The following is a 17,861-nucleotide window of genomic DNA, read 5'->3' as shown; positions in this document are numbered from 1 at the left end:
CCCGACTTCCAAAAAAGAAAAGGCGCACTTCTGGGTTTAGGGCCGGGGGTCTGAAAGTGGCGGTTATACAACCGTGAGACGAATCTCAATAAGTGTACAACTCAACCCCACGTGGCACTCACGTACCGCCGAGACGAAAACACACATAACACACAACGATCGGCCAAACTAACAATCACATGCGACCCTACCTCGAATCCATCACGCACGTTCCTACACGTTAGTCAACCACAGCAGATACCACAAAAATACATCACGGCTGCGCGTGCCCCGATTATAGAGCAAAACCCACTTGGGCACGTCCCATACCATGCATAGCAGTTTTTACCCCATAATCGAGCATCACATCACGCGATACAAACACATTCGCATGCTACTCACACCATGCGTCACTTTCCACAATCCTCTCGCTTGTAATGCACATTCACATGTCCACGCCACCACACCTCACAGCCACACACACGGCATAGCACCACATCACATTCGGCCCAAGCACAAACTAGATATTCATTTCATGAATCCCGGGAAAAGGATCGAAAATTCAGACTGTTACAATTACTCACTTCAAAATATTGACTAAATTATCAATAGTATGCTTATGACTTGCTTAATTATTGGACAAATAATTAGCACTTTTGGTGAAATTTTGCCTTTACAATACGCACTACACAGGTGAAGTACATGACGTACTTATTCTTCTGCATGTATATAAATTCGTCATGGTAAATGACTAACCATACTTGTAAAACTTGAAAGAAGTTGGTGACTTACTCATATAATGAGATGTTGGTAATTTCCTTATAGGAATGATATTTTACTAACCATGCATGTAAACTTTCAAAGAAGTTGGCGTAATCAATTGGGATGTTAATAAATCCCTTAAAGTGTTTGTAATTTTTTAACCACACTTGAAAAATGTAAAAGAAGTTGGTATTTACTAATTCATTAACAACAGAGCCATGATACTATTTTTTAACTGGGATGTTTGGTAAATTCGTTACAAGGTTGGTATTTTACTAACCACATTCAAAAATTTGCAAGAAGCTGGTAATTTTGGTAAATTCTCTATAGTGTTGGTAATTTACCACTTGAACTTGTAACATATCAAAGGACTGGATAACTTGTTCATTTAATGGAACATTGGTAAGTTTCTTATAATATCGATATTTTACTAGAATGTCAAAGAAGTTGGTGATTTACTAATTTATAGAGATGTTGATAATTTCCTTGTACTGTAGATATTTTACTAACTACAGTTGTCAAATTTACGAGAAGTTGCTAACTTAAAAATTATATGAATGTTAGTAAATTTTTTGTTAATCAGTACCTTACTAACTACACTAGTAACAATTCAAAGTTGATAAGTTACTAACTTATTGAAATGTTGGTAAATTATTACAGTGTTGATAGTTTACTTATCATACTAGTAAAATTAGTAATTTACTAATTCGTTGGAGCCTTAGTAAATTTCTGATAGTGCTGGTCATATGCAAACTGGTTACTTGACAATCGAGTTACCGGCTATACTTTTTTCACCAATGTTACTATAATTTTATAGCAATTTCATAAATCTACCGACTACGGAAAATTTAGCATCTTTTCCTGTGACTGGACCCGAGACTCGGACCGTATAATGTGGCTAATTATAGGTTCGGCAAGGTCCTACGTTCCAAAATAGTCCTCCATCAATTAGAGGAAGCTGAAATAGGGATGGTCCATAGACTTCTTAAGATTTCTCACAAGTCGAAACATTACAAAGCATGCTAATATCATGTAAGTCGATTCATTGAATCGGATATTGAACTCAATTCACAGCATTTGTGTCTTGTGGAAGATTGATAATCAAGAAAGGAGAAAGGTCGGTTTAGTCAATAACTAGCGTAGGGTAAATTTGTCACGGTGTACCAGTTTGGGGTTTTTGGTGATCAAAAAAATAATTTGAGATAATTTGTCACAGGTATATCAGTTTGGGGTTTTTCATGGTATTAACCCAAAAAATAAAACAAATCACAAAATTAAAAATATTAAAAGTGACATGTTTATTATTCACTTAAGCTTATTAGGTAATCCATTTATTATTCATTTAAGACCCATTAAGTTGTTAGTAACCCATTTAAGACCCACTTAAGCATGTTTTTAAGACTTAAGGTAACCAAATTATGACTCACACCATTAAATATGAGTTCAAACATGGGTTCTAGACCCATTTTGCCACCTCTATATTCAATCGCCGATGTGATATAAGTACAAATGTTTAGTTACATAACTAATGCGCATGTACACATGTCGTCTTACTAACTATCATTGACATAAAAGTTTGTTCATTAAGACTTAAGGTAACCCAATTATGACTCACACCATTAAATATAAGTTAAAATATGGATTCTAGACCCATTTTGCCACCTCTATATTCATTTGCGGGAAAATTACCAAAAAAGTCCTAAACCTTTTGCAATTGTGCCAATTCAGTCCTAAACCTTTTTTTTTTGCCATTTCAGTCCTAAACCTTTTACAATTGTGCCAATTCAGTCCATCCGGCCACTTTTGGCCGGCCGGCACTGACGTGGACGCTGGCCAACTGACGTGGCATTATTTTAATATTTTTTTTTCCGTTTTTTTTTCCTTCTTCCCCCTGGTCGAACTGGTCAGGGGGAGGCTCGCTGGCGAGGTGACCTCGTCGGCCATGCCAAGGCCGACCTCGCTGGCCATGGGCGAGGTCGAGCTCGCCGACCATGGCGACGGCGAGGCCTCGCCCGCCTGGCGAGACCTCGCCGTCGCCGGCGAGCTCGGCCTCGCCCATGGCCGGCGAGCTCGACCTCGCCCGGTGACGGCAAGGTCTCGCCGGATTTGGGCGAGGCCTCGCCGTCGCCATGGCCCATGGCCGGCGAGCTCAACCTCGCCATGGCCGGGCGAGGTCGACCTCGCCCAAGGCCGGCGAGGTCACCTCGCCGGCGAGGAGCCTCCCCATGGCCGGTTCGCCAGGGGAAGAAGGAAAAAAATATTAAAATAATGCCACGTCGGTCGGCCGGCGATCCCGGCCAGGGGGAAGAAGGAAAAAAAATATTAAAATAATGCCACGTCTGTCGGCCGGCGTTCACGTTAGCACCGGCTGGTCAAAAGTGGCCGGATGGACTGAATTGGCATAATTGTAAAAGGTTTAGGACTGAAATGGCAAAAAAAAAGGTTTAGGACTGAATTGGCACAATTTGAAAAGGTTTAGGACTTTTTTGGTAATTTTCCCTTCATTTGCCGATGTGATATAAGTGCAAATGTTTAGTTACATAACTAATGCGCATGTACACATGTTGTCTTTCCAACTATCATTGATATAAAAGTTTGTACATTATAGATGGGTTTGATAATTTACCGATTCTACCCAACATTTGGTTACCAATTTTATATTAATTAGTAGGTGTTGTATGAAGGAACATATATCAACGTGGGTAAATTTGACATCGAGGTAATAAACTTTAGATATTACATATTTCCATAAATCATAGTTGATTAGATTATGCCTTTAAAGTTAGAAGAGGATTGATAAATGTTCAAAAATTTTTATTATATCCATATGTGTATCGATTCAAATTAAAAATATATACGTCGAGTTTGAGCCCGTTAAACGAAAACTAGGCTGAAAATAAAGTTTGCAAAAGCCCAAAAGTTCGAGTTATATTCGTGTTTGACATAATTCTATCGTTCTATACCAAAAAAGTACAGGATTTTGTTGGTTTTGGGCCCGAAATTCTAGTGCCGAACTCCACCAACGGCAAGATGGAGACTTGATTACACGGATTTCAAAACATTTATGACTTGATTACACTTTTTTTAATATTTAGGACTTTGATTGCTTTTTTTATAAAACGATTAGGACAAAGCAGGTGAGCATAATTCATCATTTAAAAACATTTTCCTACTATTTCTCATGTCTCGTGATTCACTAGTAGTGCAATTATGGTTTATGACCAACTCAGTATGTAGGGCCAACTCGTTGCTCATCGCATGTGTTTTAGTCATGGTCCATTTAGCCAAGGTAGCCCAATTTTATTTTTGAAAACTCAAATCCCTTTAGGAAAAATTACATCAATAATTTTTTTATTTTTTTTAGAAATCTTGTGATTTAAATAAGAGTTAATACCACGAAAAATCTTAAACTGGTACACTTGTGACAAATTTATTATAAACTAATTTTTTGACCATGAAAAACCCCAAAATGATACGCATGTGACAAATTTACCCTCTGTTAGTTTTTGTTAAATTTTACCGTCAAATTACTGAGTTTGATGACCCGTGGCAGTTGACGGATGTACCAGTTTAAAGTTTTACCCTCCGCTTTTTACAGGTGTACCAGTCTGTGATTTTTCGTAGTATTAATCCAATTTAACGGAAACTAATGGATGGTAAATTTATCACAAATATACCAGTTTGCGATTTTTGGTGGTCAAAAAATTAGTTTTAGGTAAATTTGTCACAAATGTACTAATTTGGGATTTTTTTATGGAATTAACCATTTTTATAAATACATTTTCTCTCCCTCAAAATCTTGCGGCTGATGTATATTTACTTTTATCTGGACGGGCAACACCTAAAACTTTCATACGGTATATACGTTGACACATAAGTTCATGGATAACATTTTTTTAATAGAATTTATAATTTGAGTAGGAAATCATTGTTTTTTGCTTTTTATAAAGCACAAACAAATTTTCTAACTTGCACAAACGCAGTTCATGGCCATAAATAAAGACAGAAAAACAGTTTATTTCACTTTTTTTCTCACAGCCCATCATGATCTATGACCGTGCGAATGTGGTTTGCGGCTCACCAGTTTACTGAGCCCAGCTCGTAGCTCCTCGATCACCTGTACCATGGTCGTAGTCCATTTAGCCTATTTAACTTGTTTTGAAACTCGAAGCTATTTAGGAAATTAATCTAGTTAATAAATCTATTTTCCAAAATCCTATGATTTCATCTTTGGGACGGATGGTTCTCTGCCTCAAACTCTAGCAGCCTCATTGAGCAGCAGGGTTGATGTTGATGCTATTCACTCACGATGACCACATCATCCAGCATATTCCAAAGTAGTACAAAAAGTGAGTAGTGGAATCGTATCCGGTTCTGTTTTTTTTCCCCTTCCTTTTGCAAAGTGAAAGAAAATACATTAATCAAACGGATTACAAAGTTACAGACGTTGCAGACCCACTATGCAACAGACAATACTTAAACAAGCGCAAAGCACAAGGACTGAACCATATTCATCTTGATATATCATTAGTCTAATAGAAGACACGTTCATGGCTTACAGGGGATGAAAAAACGGTACTGTGGCTTCCTGTGGTAAAAAAAGAAGAGCATCCGAGAACGTACGACTGATTCTGGGGTTTGGCGAGAAGGTTCTTCATTTATCAATGTTTGGGCTTAGAACCCTGTGATTTATATATGCTTTTTTGTACAATCTTTGGAGGAGATGAAGTATAAATTAGCATATTGTAGGCAATCGTCGGTTGAGAATGTGTCGGTTGTCTGTTCATACTTACTGTGTTTTAGATATGTCATAATACGGGTTGAAAAGCGATGGTGGATAAAAAGAAAAGGAAATTCGAAATGAGGAACATGCCTTCTTGACAAGAAAGAGGGTTTATTTGATTCTATCATAAAGATCATTGTGCTCCACAATAAGTAAATGAAAACTAGGTTGCGGATGACTTCACAAGCGTCTCCAATTACCTAGATCACCTTGTTGACATATCTTCAACTATTTATTAGAGATACATGGATCGTCTCTCTTGAGGCATCTTGACATTCTTAGACCTGCCTTGATTGAGGTGCCACGTATGTTGATGAAGAACGATTATCAGCCTTCTCATCTTGTATTTCTTTCAAGAGGCCAAGGACAAATTCTCTGTTCAGGATTTAAGAACCCAACATCGGTCAATATGAGACAGTAGCAAAAGGCAGCAACAATAAAATCCTCACGGACCTGGGATGCACACTGATGTATCTTTATAAACAGAGGGTCAACAAAATGCAACATCAGATTATCACAAATTCATTGTCTAAACCTCGGCTTAGAAAGCCAAGAAGGGCATAGAAATCAAGTTCTTCGCTGTCGCTATTGTTACCCCCGAATCCAAATTCTCATAAACCCCAGTCATTGACCACTAATGTTATGTCTACCCAGTAAAGCTCAGGTGGTGAAGAATCAAGAGAAACACTTTTGCTCGTTGGGATCTAAACAATTCAATTATGGTGAAAACAAGAAGTACTGGAAATGGCACGAAAAACCTATATACGGTAATCTAATACGCCTCTGGGATCTCATTGGTGAACAAAGATGTGCTGTACCTGTACAAGAACAGATTTAAGAATGAAGAAGAAGAAGAAGAAAATGATTACCCTGCCTCCTGAAGCATACTACAAGAGAACGGCTTTAGGTGATATTCGTGCATGGCCCCTGCTCGCGTGTTCCTAGTGAACACCGGGACTGATTGGGGCACCAATACATAGCTCGTTCTTTCAACTTCAAGTAATGATTGACGAGCACCTCCACAGCAGGCTTCCACTCCAAACCCTGTCGGCAAAGACTCCACAGCTCTATCGAAAGGTTTTCCATCTCGTGCTCTCTGCGCCAGAAACACAGGGGAGATGAAGTTCCTGAACTTCGGTTGGAGATTCGTTGGATACACACTTATTTGAGAAGGGATGGAAATATATACTCCACTCGCATTGAGTTGAAATCACGGCCGTTTTGTCAGACCCTTTGGTGGATTCCACCTCCTTTTCCTTTGTTGTCCTTATCTTCTTCTCCTTTTTTAATCTTTTTGCCTTCAACTTGATTCTGAAGTGCTCTCAACTTCATCCGGAAGTTGAGTTGATGGAGACCCAACTGCTGGTCCTACCAGGATGCTTCTAGTATTCGCTTTCTTTATTTGGGTCTTTTTTCTTTTTCTTCATCTTTATCTTTATCTTATGGGTAAAAACGAAGCAAGAACTTTCACTGAAGGTTACACCTCTTTTCTCATGGCTAGGAGAGGAGACGTTACACCTCCTAGCACTACTTTTTATAGCTAAACAAAAAGGTTCTTGATTTAACACTATCAGATACTAGTATCTTAGGTGCGGGGTTCAACTCTCGAGCTATGTAAAGAAGCGGAGCAAAAGTCTGAGAAAGAGAAGCGTTAGAGATAGGACAGGAAAAAAAAAAGGTTCTTGATATCATCTAGGGCGTGTTTGTACGTTTAAAATGCATTATTTAAAGCAAAAATAACAAAAATTATTATTTATTTTCTTGAGTTTGAACGAGATTTGTGAATTTTTTCTAGAGGACAAAATAAAGATTTAGTCATGACTTCTGTTGATGACTCTTCACAAAGTAAAAGAATCATGTTGGTTTGATGAAATACCAAAGACTGATGATTTTGTTACTTTTCCATGTATTATGTATGTTGGACTTGCAAGATTTTGAGAAGTGATCCTTGACTAGTGCGATTTTATTCCCTCTTAGAAACATGCATCTTGCTCAAGTAAAGATTTGGCCAACTGGTAAGCTCGGGGTCTTATTTGAAACTAAATTTGTTACTTCAAGGCCATATTTGAAATAAAATCCATTCTAGACCATCATTTGAAAAAAACAGTCCCACTTCAGGCATTTCTTTGAAAGTTTCCCAAAAATGATTGAGTAGGAGGGACAAGAGGTGAAATATCCGTACCAATATTAGTATCTAAAAGATCAAGATAATACGCAGAGTGAGAGGTCAAGTTAATAATACAAAGCTTATACACGATTGAGAATTTTCACTGGAACATGATAAAAAAACACTGAAACATTATAGAGTAGCAAAACACTGGCAATCCTTAGTAACAATTAATATCTACACCATAATCTCTTCCCATAGTATGACTTGCAATAAGGCCAGCAAGTGGCCATGCTGTTCTATACACGTGACGATAAGGCACGCCAGCCTGTGCTAGTTGAAGCTCCAGATATCAGAGAGATAAATAACGTCATCCCTTGGAGAACATGGCACATCATGTTCATCACTAGTTCCGTCAACAAGCCAATTATCATTGCACAGTGAGCTTTCCATTCCAAGCATGTCGGGCCGCCGAGGAACAGATGCATTGCAATCTGGTAAATCATAATCCAACGTAGTATGGTTGGAACTTTCGGGTTCAACAGTCACTGCTAGAGATGCCTGAGGGAGACAATGGAAAGAAAACAACATATTCAAGCTTTAGTCTTGCTTAATCATGTCAACCTAAACTGATATTTGCTTACCTGTGCGCTAATATCTTGTGCTCCTTCATTGTCAGAATTATTAACAATACTAGTAGGACTGGTTAGATTGGCCCTCGTACTCATAATTGCTGACCCCGATCCTGCTTTTTCACATTTCCTGTTTGTTATGCGACACAGGACAAATTCCATCTACAAAGGGAAAAAAATGTCGGAGCTGAGTTTTATGCTATGTCTGGAAGGTGAAAGAAAACGGAGGGAGTGAAATTTTGGGAGAGAAAATGGAAAGAAAGATAATATTTTTGTGAGAAATATGAAAAGGGAAATTTAGATTTTCAAGAGTTAGAACCGATATTAAGAAATGGATTGGTACGTTGCTTGACTTTATAATGTGTCACAAACAAAGAGTATCTATACCTGAAGAATATGTACAAGTAAGGAAGTAATCTTATCTAACAGTGAAATTAACTATCCTAGGAAATAACGAAAATTACAAAATTAATTACCAACTCGAAATGTTCTAACAATATTCTAAACATGCAAAATTTTCCGCCCACATTTTCCACACCTTGCATTTCCAAACAAAGCATTAGAGTTACAACAAAGACAAACGCCAAATATATCCTAAATTTATCGAATCTTGTGGCGTACACACTTTAATTTTTTATTTTTTTTTCAAATCTTAAAGCTTGAAACTTTCACAATATGCAAATGTTAGACATGCACATTAATATATATCTTCATTTCATAATTTATTCGAAATTTGAGTAACATTTTAGATTTTGGCGGAGAAGTAAAACAAAATACTTTTTAACTTTATATATGTTGCTATAAACAAATCTATTAAGGTAAAGGTTCTCTTATTTGTTCAAAAAATGGAAAAAGAATGAAAGAATATTAATGCTATGTTTAGTATGCAAGAGTGAACTGAAAATGGAATTCTTATTCCACTAGGGGTGAGGGGTTCCAATGTAGGTTCAAGTTCCACTTGGAAACCATGCCGGGACCGATTACCAATTTTTTGAACTGAAACCTACAATGTCAATCTTGGAACAGAACATGCAGTTCCAGGGTCGGTTCAGCACGTTCGGCTCCCGGTCTACCCCGGAACTGGCCAATTCCTTTTTTTTTCATTTATTTTATTCCTTTTTTCTTTACTTCATTTTTAGTCAAGCAAAATGAAAATTAAAGTAACAACAGAAATTCCCCTTTAGATAGATAGAGTTTCATTAACAAGAATACCTATCCCAAATAGAACTGTTTATAAGTGAAGTAATCTGTGAAACCTAACAATAGAAGTAGTATTATGTTGTTATGTAGAGTAAATAAAAGAGGTTGATTCAAGAGTAAACTAGAAACATGTGTAGAAGGGTAATGATTAGTAAATTTGAGGTTTCCAAATTGCATAGTATACTGGATTTCTCTTGCAATCAATTTACATATATGCTGCACGTGGATTCTAATGGGTGCATATATTCCACCTGTACCAGAGCAAGTTTAAAACTATTCCTAATAATGGACGAACATAATAAATAACATTACTAATGAAATAATGTTCTAAATTCTGAAAGTTTGATACTGCTAGTATGGAAATTGGTAAAAAGATCCACAGATACTACTAGTTTTAGGGTTACTCAGTTCTGTCCGGTTCTTGGTCCAGTTCTCCGATTCCCAATCCAGTTCTTTGGTTCTATGGTTCTCGGTTCGATTTTGTTTGGTTCTTACCTAGGAACTGGGAACTAGACCGCATAGTATTGGTTCCAAAAAGTTTGGAGTCGGGAACCGGACCAATTTTTAGGGTCAATCTGGACCGGTTCCTGGTTCTACCCGGGACCCATGCTAACCCATGCATTCCCCCTTCCATTCCTATTCTTGCATTTGGTGTCTTTCTAAAGGTTGGAATGGCATTCCCCCAATGGAATGCCTATTTCAACTTTTGAAGGAATGAGCATTCTTAAGTAGACCTATGGAATGCCCATATCATCCTTTCCCTTATTAAAATAATATTAATTTATTGAATTACTGAGCTGGAATAATTAAATATTAATTTTTTTATAATAAAAATTATGGTCCATTATTTTGTGCTATAAAAGTATATATTTTGTTAAATGCAAGTCTATTAATAAATCAAAAGTTTAATTACAGAAATTTCATTCCATTTCATTCTCACACAACCAACAAAAGAACCACAAATCCATTCCATAACAATAATTTTTTTATTATAACCAAACAAAGAAATCGAAACCCATTCCATCCTATTCGATTTCGTTTACATTCTATCTCCTCATTCCAATCCATTCCTTTCGATTGTACCAAATGCAACAAAAAAAGTTTCCATGCACACGGCAGAGTGTGGCTCCATGGAAAAATTATTAGGCACATTTATAATAAATTTTTTTGTGTGGATCCATCGTTATAGTTTTTTTTCTAAAAATGATGGCTGTGATTGCTTATAGAGTACCAAAAAGTTTAATTAAGAAGTACCCTGGATTGCTCTGCTGGACAACCCACACCGGGGGAAAAGTCCCTAAACATGCACTAAAAAAGCCAGAAAACGAAGACAATAGAAATAATAGGGCAATAATCCACAAGAAGCATAATGAGGAGTATATGTAGCATGACAAGGAAGGCATATGCACATACTCATACATCTATTTGCTTTGATAGAACAAATGGAAAATGCACATTGCTTGAAAGTGATCATTTCAATATTAGCTGGATTATGTTAGAGATGCTCATTGAGAGGAAGCAAAAAGAAGAGAAATCGAGTACCGGGCGGGGAATTTCACTATTCGAAACATTCGAATTTAGGTAATATTCGTGCATCACGAAGTCCGTCCTGCGGGCATCCCCTTTTCGACCTTCGTAGTAAACCAAGATCCTCTTGAACCCTATCTCCTCCCCGGTACCCGGTGCTCGTACTACACGTTTCTTACTTGTATCTTTCCAAAATCCAAACTCCGTACGAAGGCTATTCGGGATCTTATTATCCCTGAGGCAGAAGAAGAAACACTCGTGTTCATCCGACGGTATCCTTGACAGGGCTATACAAAAAACAAATGGTGAAGTGTCGATTCACCGAGTCTTAGAAGCAACCACCATAGAGAACACTAAGGAAAGAGTAAATCTGTTCAATATGAACTACAAAGTTACCATTGTATCTGGCAAATAGATCCGGAGGCTCCCACTTGTAGATATATAGCTCTGGTATTAAGCAGATAGTTTCCGTTTCTCCTCTTAGCTTTCTTCGGAAGTGCTGATCAACAAGTTGGTCCTCCCTCGGCTTGAATCTGAGTCCCACCGGCCACGTCTCCGTCAAGTCTTCCATGCTTTCCTGTCACAAATCAAATTCTGCTACAGAGAAAGAGAAGAAAAGAGTAGTAGAGAATGGGACTAGTGAAATAAGTAGAGGAAGCAGAAGCTCACTCCTGGCTTGACTTTGTTTTAGACTGTTGACTCCAAACAGGTAATTTTCTTTAGCCTTTTCAAGAAGGCAAACTACTGTTGAGTGGATGCTACCATAAGCTCAAAGACACTGCCGTTTTCACCAAGAACAGCATCTTCGAAGGTCATGATAAGAAGTTGCTTGAGCGTTTCCTCAGTGAAGAATCTAGACTTTTGTTGTCAATGCATACTTTGAGCGATGACGTGGAAAGTGAAAGATTTGAAAAGATTCTTGTTAGGACGATTCCCAAAGCAAAAGTTATTCTCCTATATATTTTCATAGTGTATCTTCCGGATGAGTTTATAAGTTTGGAAAATGAAGTTTCCTCATACTTTCGGCAAAATTGATGTTCTTCATTAAAAAAGCTAAGGTTCTTATTGGATCCTTTATCCAAATGTATTATATAATCGATGTGGGATGTGAAATAAAGGTAAAAGTTAAATTACATGACTAATTTTTAAGTCACCCAGATATGGTGAGGAGGCCCTCGCTTGGGAAAGCCTCACTCTCTCCAGATTTGGGCGAGGGGTGGCTGGCGAGAGCGACCCTGCTGGCCTTCACGACTGGCTATAGGCGAAAGGAAGAGGAAAAGGCTAATAATTTTAGAAAATTAAAAGAATTTGTTAAAATCTTCCATGTTAGCAATAGTGTTACCACGTAGAACAGACGTCGTCCATGTTGACCGGAAATATTGAATTGGAAAATTGTCAAAAAAGTTTATGACTAAATTGACACAATTGAAATGTTTAAGACTAAATTGGCCACTGTACAAAATAAAAAAAAAATGGCAACCGTACAATCGGTTTAGAACTTTTTGGACAATTTTCACTCTTTCTAATGATTATTGCAATCAATTTTGTTCATCGTGAGTGGGATTTGATAATTTACTAAAAGTTTGTTTGTTGGTATTTACGAAAATATAAATTAACTACTTTTTACTTTACTTTCAAAATTTAAAATATTATCTACATTATAAAATTTTCAAAAAAAAACTTCTATATGAATCTACTTGTCAGCATTTACAAATCGTGAAAGTTTCTGTTGTTTTTTTTTTTGATTGAAAGAAAAGAATCTAATGTGCACTTTTTAAGATTTGAAAAATAAGTTAAAGTTAAAGCTTGTCACGTTGTTTGTTTCAGCATTTGTCACCTTGTCTAATAGGTATTGTTCAATGGAACACATTTTTCAAAAAAAAAATATTTACCAATTTAGTCCTAAACCTATTGTACACATTTCAATATAATCCTAAATATTTCAATTTTGCCAATATAGTTTAAACCTTTACTTAAAATTTCGATGTAGTCCTTTCGGACATTTTCACCCGAAAGTGTTGACATGACAGCTAATCGGCTATCATATGTGGCACGCTAGTGATATGAAGTGGACAAATTTACTCAAAACGAGGTCATTTTGTTTATTTTTTCAGAAACTTTCCAAATTTCTTTTATTTTTCTTTTCTTGATGTTACTGTTCATCTTCTTCCTCGAGTTTCCTTGTTATCATCCGTCCTGCCATTGTCGCCGTCTCCACCTCCGCCACCAAGTCCTGCATCTCCTCGTTACTTGACTTCAACCGTCGCCACCCCTTATACAGCAAGTTGCTCCTAGATTTGGATGGCTCGATCTCCGTCCTCACCGAATTTGATCAAGAACTTCTCCTAACCTGAGGAAGCAGAGGACTTTGTAGCCTACTCTCTTCAATGTACTGCAGTATCGCAGCGGACTCTGCAACCGGCCTCCCTCTGTGGCTGAGCACAGGCATGTTCTTGTGATTGCACCCGCTCTTATCGCCTTGAGCTTGAGCGCCCATATTACTCTGTAGCTGAAGGGACTAGGCCAAGCTCTTAGAAGCTTCACTCCATCCATAAATGTTAACTCATCGAAACGATTTCATTGTTTTTTCCGAGTCTAAGCAAAACGATGACCATAAAGCCCAGAATCGCAACCGCGACCAAGCTCGAGCCATCCAGATCTTGGGGCAACTCGTCGTATTGGGTGTGGAGGGCGTTGAAGTCGAGCGGTGGGAGATGCAGAGCCTGGCGGCGATGGCAGATGAACAGTAACTAGGAAACTTAAGGAAGAAGATGAACAGTAAGGAAAGAAAAGAAACAAAAGAAGGAAATGAAAAAAAATCTGGAAAAGTGAAAAAGAATGTAAACCCACATCGTTTTGAATGAATTTGTCTATATTTTCGGATTGCCGGTGTATAGTGTAAGACTGTCCTTCTATTCATCAGATTTTTGGCTTTGACGCGGCTGGCTATGATTGAATCTTTACATTAACAATTTCAAATGAAAATTGACCGAAAGTTGGTAGATTTGACATCAAGATAGTGAAATTTGGGTTTGTATATTGTCCTAAATACTAAGCTTTTAATGAATACCGATAACTTTCCACAGATCGTATATTAGACTAGATTATGATGTTGATGTTAGAAGAGGACTGACAAATGTTAAAACAAAATTAGTATAGGGTTAATATCATGAAAAACTCAAAACTAGTACACTTATGATAAATTTACTTCGAACTAATTTTTTAATCACCAAAAACCCCAAACCGATACACTTACGACAATTTTACCCTCCGTAAAATTAGATTAATATCACGAAAAATCATAAATTGGTAAACCTATAGCAAACGGATGGATAAAACCCGAAACCAGTATACCCATCAATTGTTATGTGTCATCCAACTCAGTAATTTGACGGTAAAATTTAACGGAAACTAATGGAGGATAAATTTGTTACGGTGTATTAGTTTGTCGTTTTTTGTTATCAAAAAATTAGTTTTGAATAAATTTGTCACAAATGTACTAGTTTGGTTTTTTGAAGTATTAACCCACTAGTATATTCATAATTTACTAGTAATTACTACTCAAACAGGGACGGACCGTGAAGATTTCACTAGTAGGTGTAGCAATATAAGAGCTAAAAATACAGTTACTACTATGTATTATCAAGCATTTCTCGTGATTCTATATAAAATCGTAAAAATACAACAAAACTAAAGCTTGACTTGAAAATTATCATTTGTCTAATAAAAATAGAATAAAAACTAAGGCATTACCCGAGTTGTATCATCAAGCATTATAATTAGGCGAAGTTATTTTAAGGATATTATTAGGAAATTTAAAGTTACAATAAGTAGTGTCCACTCCCATAACAAGAACAATTAGGCGTGCAATTTCTAGTTTCATATCACAATTATGTCGTGCCATGATCATTTTATGTCAGATTCATGCTGAGCACAGTTTGATCACAACTCTTGTCGTGAATTTTAAATTTGACCAAGACTTGATTATCAAGCACGTTGGAAGAAACAACATGGTTAACACAATTTTAAAAAAAAAAATTACAAGCTCTCTTGCATAGACATGTCAAATTTGTTCAGAAGTATCTAAACATGTTTAAATTCATTTAAACACATCGTGCTAAATGGTTTAACGTTTATATTGCTATTATTTACATGTGTCTAAAGCGTGTTGAAAAAAGATTAAAGAGTTAATGTGCATGCAACACGTTTATTAATCGTATATAACTCAGATTAATTAAGCTCAACTCAAACGCACTCGATACATGATCTCTGTCGGATGCAGTAGGACACTACAAAGACTAATTATCATTTGAACAGGAAATTAATTTTTCTGATTTTATGTTGGAGAATAAAAGCTCTAGTCGTAGCATTTCTATTTCTTTCATTTCTCAAAGCCTCTTGCTCATATCACTCATCAAAGAGTGAAATGATTTTTCATCGAATGACCCTTCATCTATTGTATTTTCACGTAAATAGCAACAAGAAAGTTCAATGAAAAAATGGTGGTTCAATTCGATGTTGTACATGGGAAAATGTGAAGATAGGTGTGGGCAAAATACACCTTATGCACCCGTTTGTAACTTTCTTTTCAACTCTTCCCACCTCCCAATCGAGACAAGCTACCTTATTTGTCACGCCCCGAACCCCTACGGCACGCGACACCGCCTCTAGTCGATTCAAGCGACGTCCCAGAATATCGGCCTCAAAACCCCATCGGCGATTTACTACCACGGATATCAACAATTAAATCCGGACAATTAAAACTAGGGAGAAAAATCAGGGAGAATATACATATCTTTTTCATTTCCTTCTTATACCATAATATTTACATTTATATCGCCTTTCTCAAAAACCGATACTCAAGGATGAAAAGTTGGGTTTACTACTACTCCAAAAATGGTGCTCGCCAAAAACCCACTCGAGTCGATTCCTTGTCCTCCGAGTCCGAGTCCCTTTATACCGTCCCATCCACCGAGGACTCCAAAACGTTCGGTGGCGGTGGCGGGAGATTCATGGGTCCTGTCGGGGTTCGAAATTGTTGGTTAAAACAACCGTGAGAACACTTCTCGGTAAGTTCACCCCTAAACCCAACCTAGGCTAGGCTAGCATGCAATCTCCGATTGGAAACAATTATTCAAATCACAATACCACAATAGTCGAGACAATTATCGACCCCTGCAGTTAGTGCAGATCAACATACAATAGTCACGGCACATGCGTGGCACGCATAATCACACGTATGTCAATCACACGTTCATGCACCGATTCTCATACATTCGCATGCCGTGCCTATGCATGTTCCATGCATGCAAATGTCGTCTACATGTCATACGCATTCTCCGTCCAGCCCACCCCATAATCGGCAATTTCCCAATTTATTATTAATTACGACTCGAGTCACATTATTACGGCCCGTCACCAGCATCACTTTTCAAAGTGCATGCACGCGCAAGCCGATCCGCTCATGTCTCTAGCACTCTTCCAAAGTGCATGAGCGCGCAACACGCATCTCCTTACGACCAACGGCTCTTCAAAGTGCATGAGGATGGTCGTCTTCGGACGTACGGGCATCGTCACCTGCTTCAAAGTGCATGAGGACGGTATCGACCCGAAGGTCACGACCCGAAGGTCCTGGTGATCACACAACTTATTATTATCGCCCCGTATAACGCATTAGGCATTTTAGGTGATCACATGTTCATGGCGGACACGCATTCTCACACAATTTCATCATCACATGTCACTCGGGGACAGCATCGTCCCGCGTAAACGTACACGCCCGGGACGGATCCTTTCCAACCAATCCCACATTTCTGTATCCTCGTTCCACTCAAACCACACTTACACACGGCCAACAAACGCACGGCCAAACATACACACCTCACACACACATTTCACAATTTCACATTCTCGTCACACGAACACGCCACCCAATCACACACTCTTGGCACACGAATTCAATGCATATTCACACGATCACGCCCCTACACCTCACGGCCACATACACACGGCACGGCACCACATCACATTCGGCCCAAGCACAATCCAAATCAGCCCACAATCACAAGTCACACAACCACGTACACAATTCAATTCATAGCATCAGGGTAAATCTGGGCAGTTTACACAGTGACCGAAATCCCATCAAAATAAATAGTAAACGAACTTCAAAAATTCTAAAATTTGGATATATCATAAAACACATCTTGATCAACATTTCTTATGAAGAACACGAAATCTGGTTCAATCTGTAACCATGCCTTTTTGTCCCTCGAAATCAGACCAAAATCAGTTCGCTCTAACAACTGCTTTGTCCTCAAAATACATTTATTTCAACACACAAATCACCTTGAAAAGCTTTGAAATTTTTATATGTTATAACCACAAATGTCCCCAACAATTTTTATGAAGGAAGTATTTTGAAAATATGCCTGGAAAAATTTATAAAAATTCGAACAGACCAGAAGGTCGGGTGAACACTAAATCGGGCAGTTTTGTTTCGGTCCAAAGATGGACTTCCGAATGGCCTCAAATGATTTCCAAAAATTCCAAAATTAAAGTATGTTATACTTCAAGATGTTGGGAGCAACTTTCATGAAGAAAACTTCCTCAAATTCGGCCCCCAAAATTCTCCACAAAAATAACAAACCGGACGGGTACAGCAGTCACGAATCCGAAAATCACACCAAATCACACGAATTCAAACCGTAATCGTTGCATCATCACGGCCCTATCCGAACCTCCCAAACCTCACATTTTCCATCGACAAACCAGTCCACAACCACCAAATACTCAGCCCTAACTCAGCCTCCTAAACCTCGAAATTCCATTGCCAAATCGAGTCCACCACCACCCAAACAGCCAGCCACTA

At 37.9% G+C, this 17,861-nt stretch overlaps 2 protein-coding genes and 1 long non-coding RNA gene across 3 annotated transcripts in view; all 3 read right to left on the bottom strand.

The window, feature by feature from the left end:
- LOC115684323 (protein NTM1-like 9) overlaps window positions 1–17,861 on the bottom strand; it is a 40,768-nt gene that overhangs the window by 11,224 nt on the left and 11,683 nt on the right. The window lies entirely within an intron of this gene.
- On the bottom strand, window positions 5,616–6,990 carry LOC130135118 (uncharacterized). Its single transcript, XR_008814603.1, has 2 exons — window positions 6,394–6,990; window positions 5,616–5,899 (listed from the first exon to the last, which is right to left on the bottom strand). It is a non-coding gene; the product is annotated as an uncharacterized LOC130135118 (long non-coding RNA).
- LOC115684299 (protein NTM1-like 9) lies at window positions 7,742–11,813 on the bottom strand. Its single transcript, XM_030609042.2, has 4 exons — window positions 11,387–11,813; window positions 11,006–11,277; window positions 8,276–8,425; window positions 7,742–8,192 (listed from the first exon to the last, which is right to left on the bottom strand). Exons 1-4 carry the CDS (start codon window positions 11,559–11,561, stop codon window positions 7,965–7,967), a joined length of 825 nt encoding a protein of 274 aa, XP_030464902.1. The 5' UTR covers window positions 11,562–11,813; the 3' UTR covers window positions 7,742–7,964.

The sequence above is a fragment of the Syzygium oleosum genome, unplaced genomic scaffold, assembly GCF_021117445.2.
Source record: "Syzygium oleosum isolate NSW1041296 unplaced genomic scaffold, Sole_v2.1 Sole_v2.27, whole genome shotgun sequence".
Classification (NCBI taxonomy): Eukaryota; Viridiplantae; Streptophyta; class Magnoliopsida; order Myrtales; family Myrtaceae; genus Syzygium; species Syzygium oleosum.
This window is presented reverse-complemented; position numbering and strand designations above follow the sequence as displayed.

Coding starts and splice junctions, on each gene's coding strand:
- LOC115684299 (XM_030609042.2), bottom strand. CDS start 11,561: ATGGAAGACTTGACGGAGACGTGGCCGGTGGGACTCAGATTCAAGCCG. Junction 11,278..11,386: donor TCTATTTGCCAGATACAATG/GTAACTTTGTAG, acceptor TTTTTTGTATAG/CCCTGTCAAGGATACCGTCG. Junction 8,193..8,275: donor CACAAGATATTAGCGCACAG/GTAAGCAAATAT, acceptor TGTCTCCCTCAG/GCATCTCTAGCAGTGACTGT.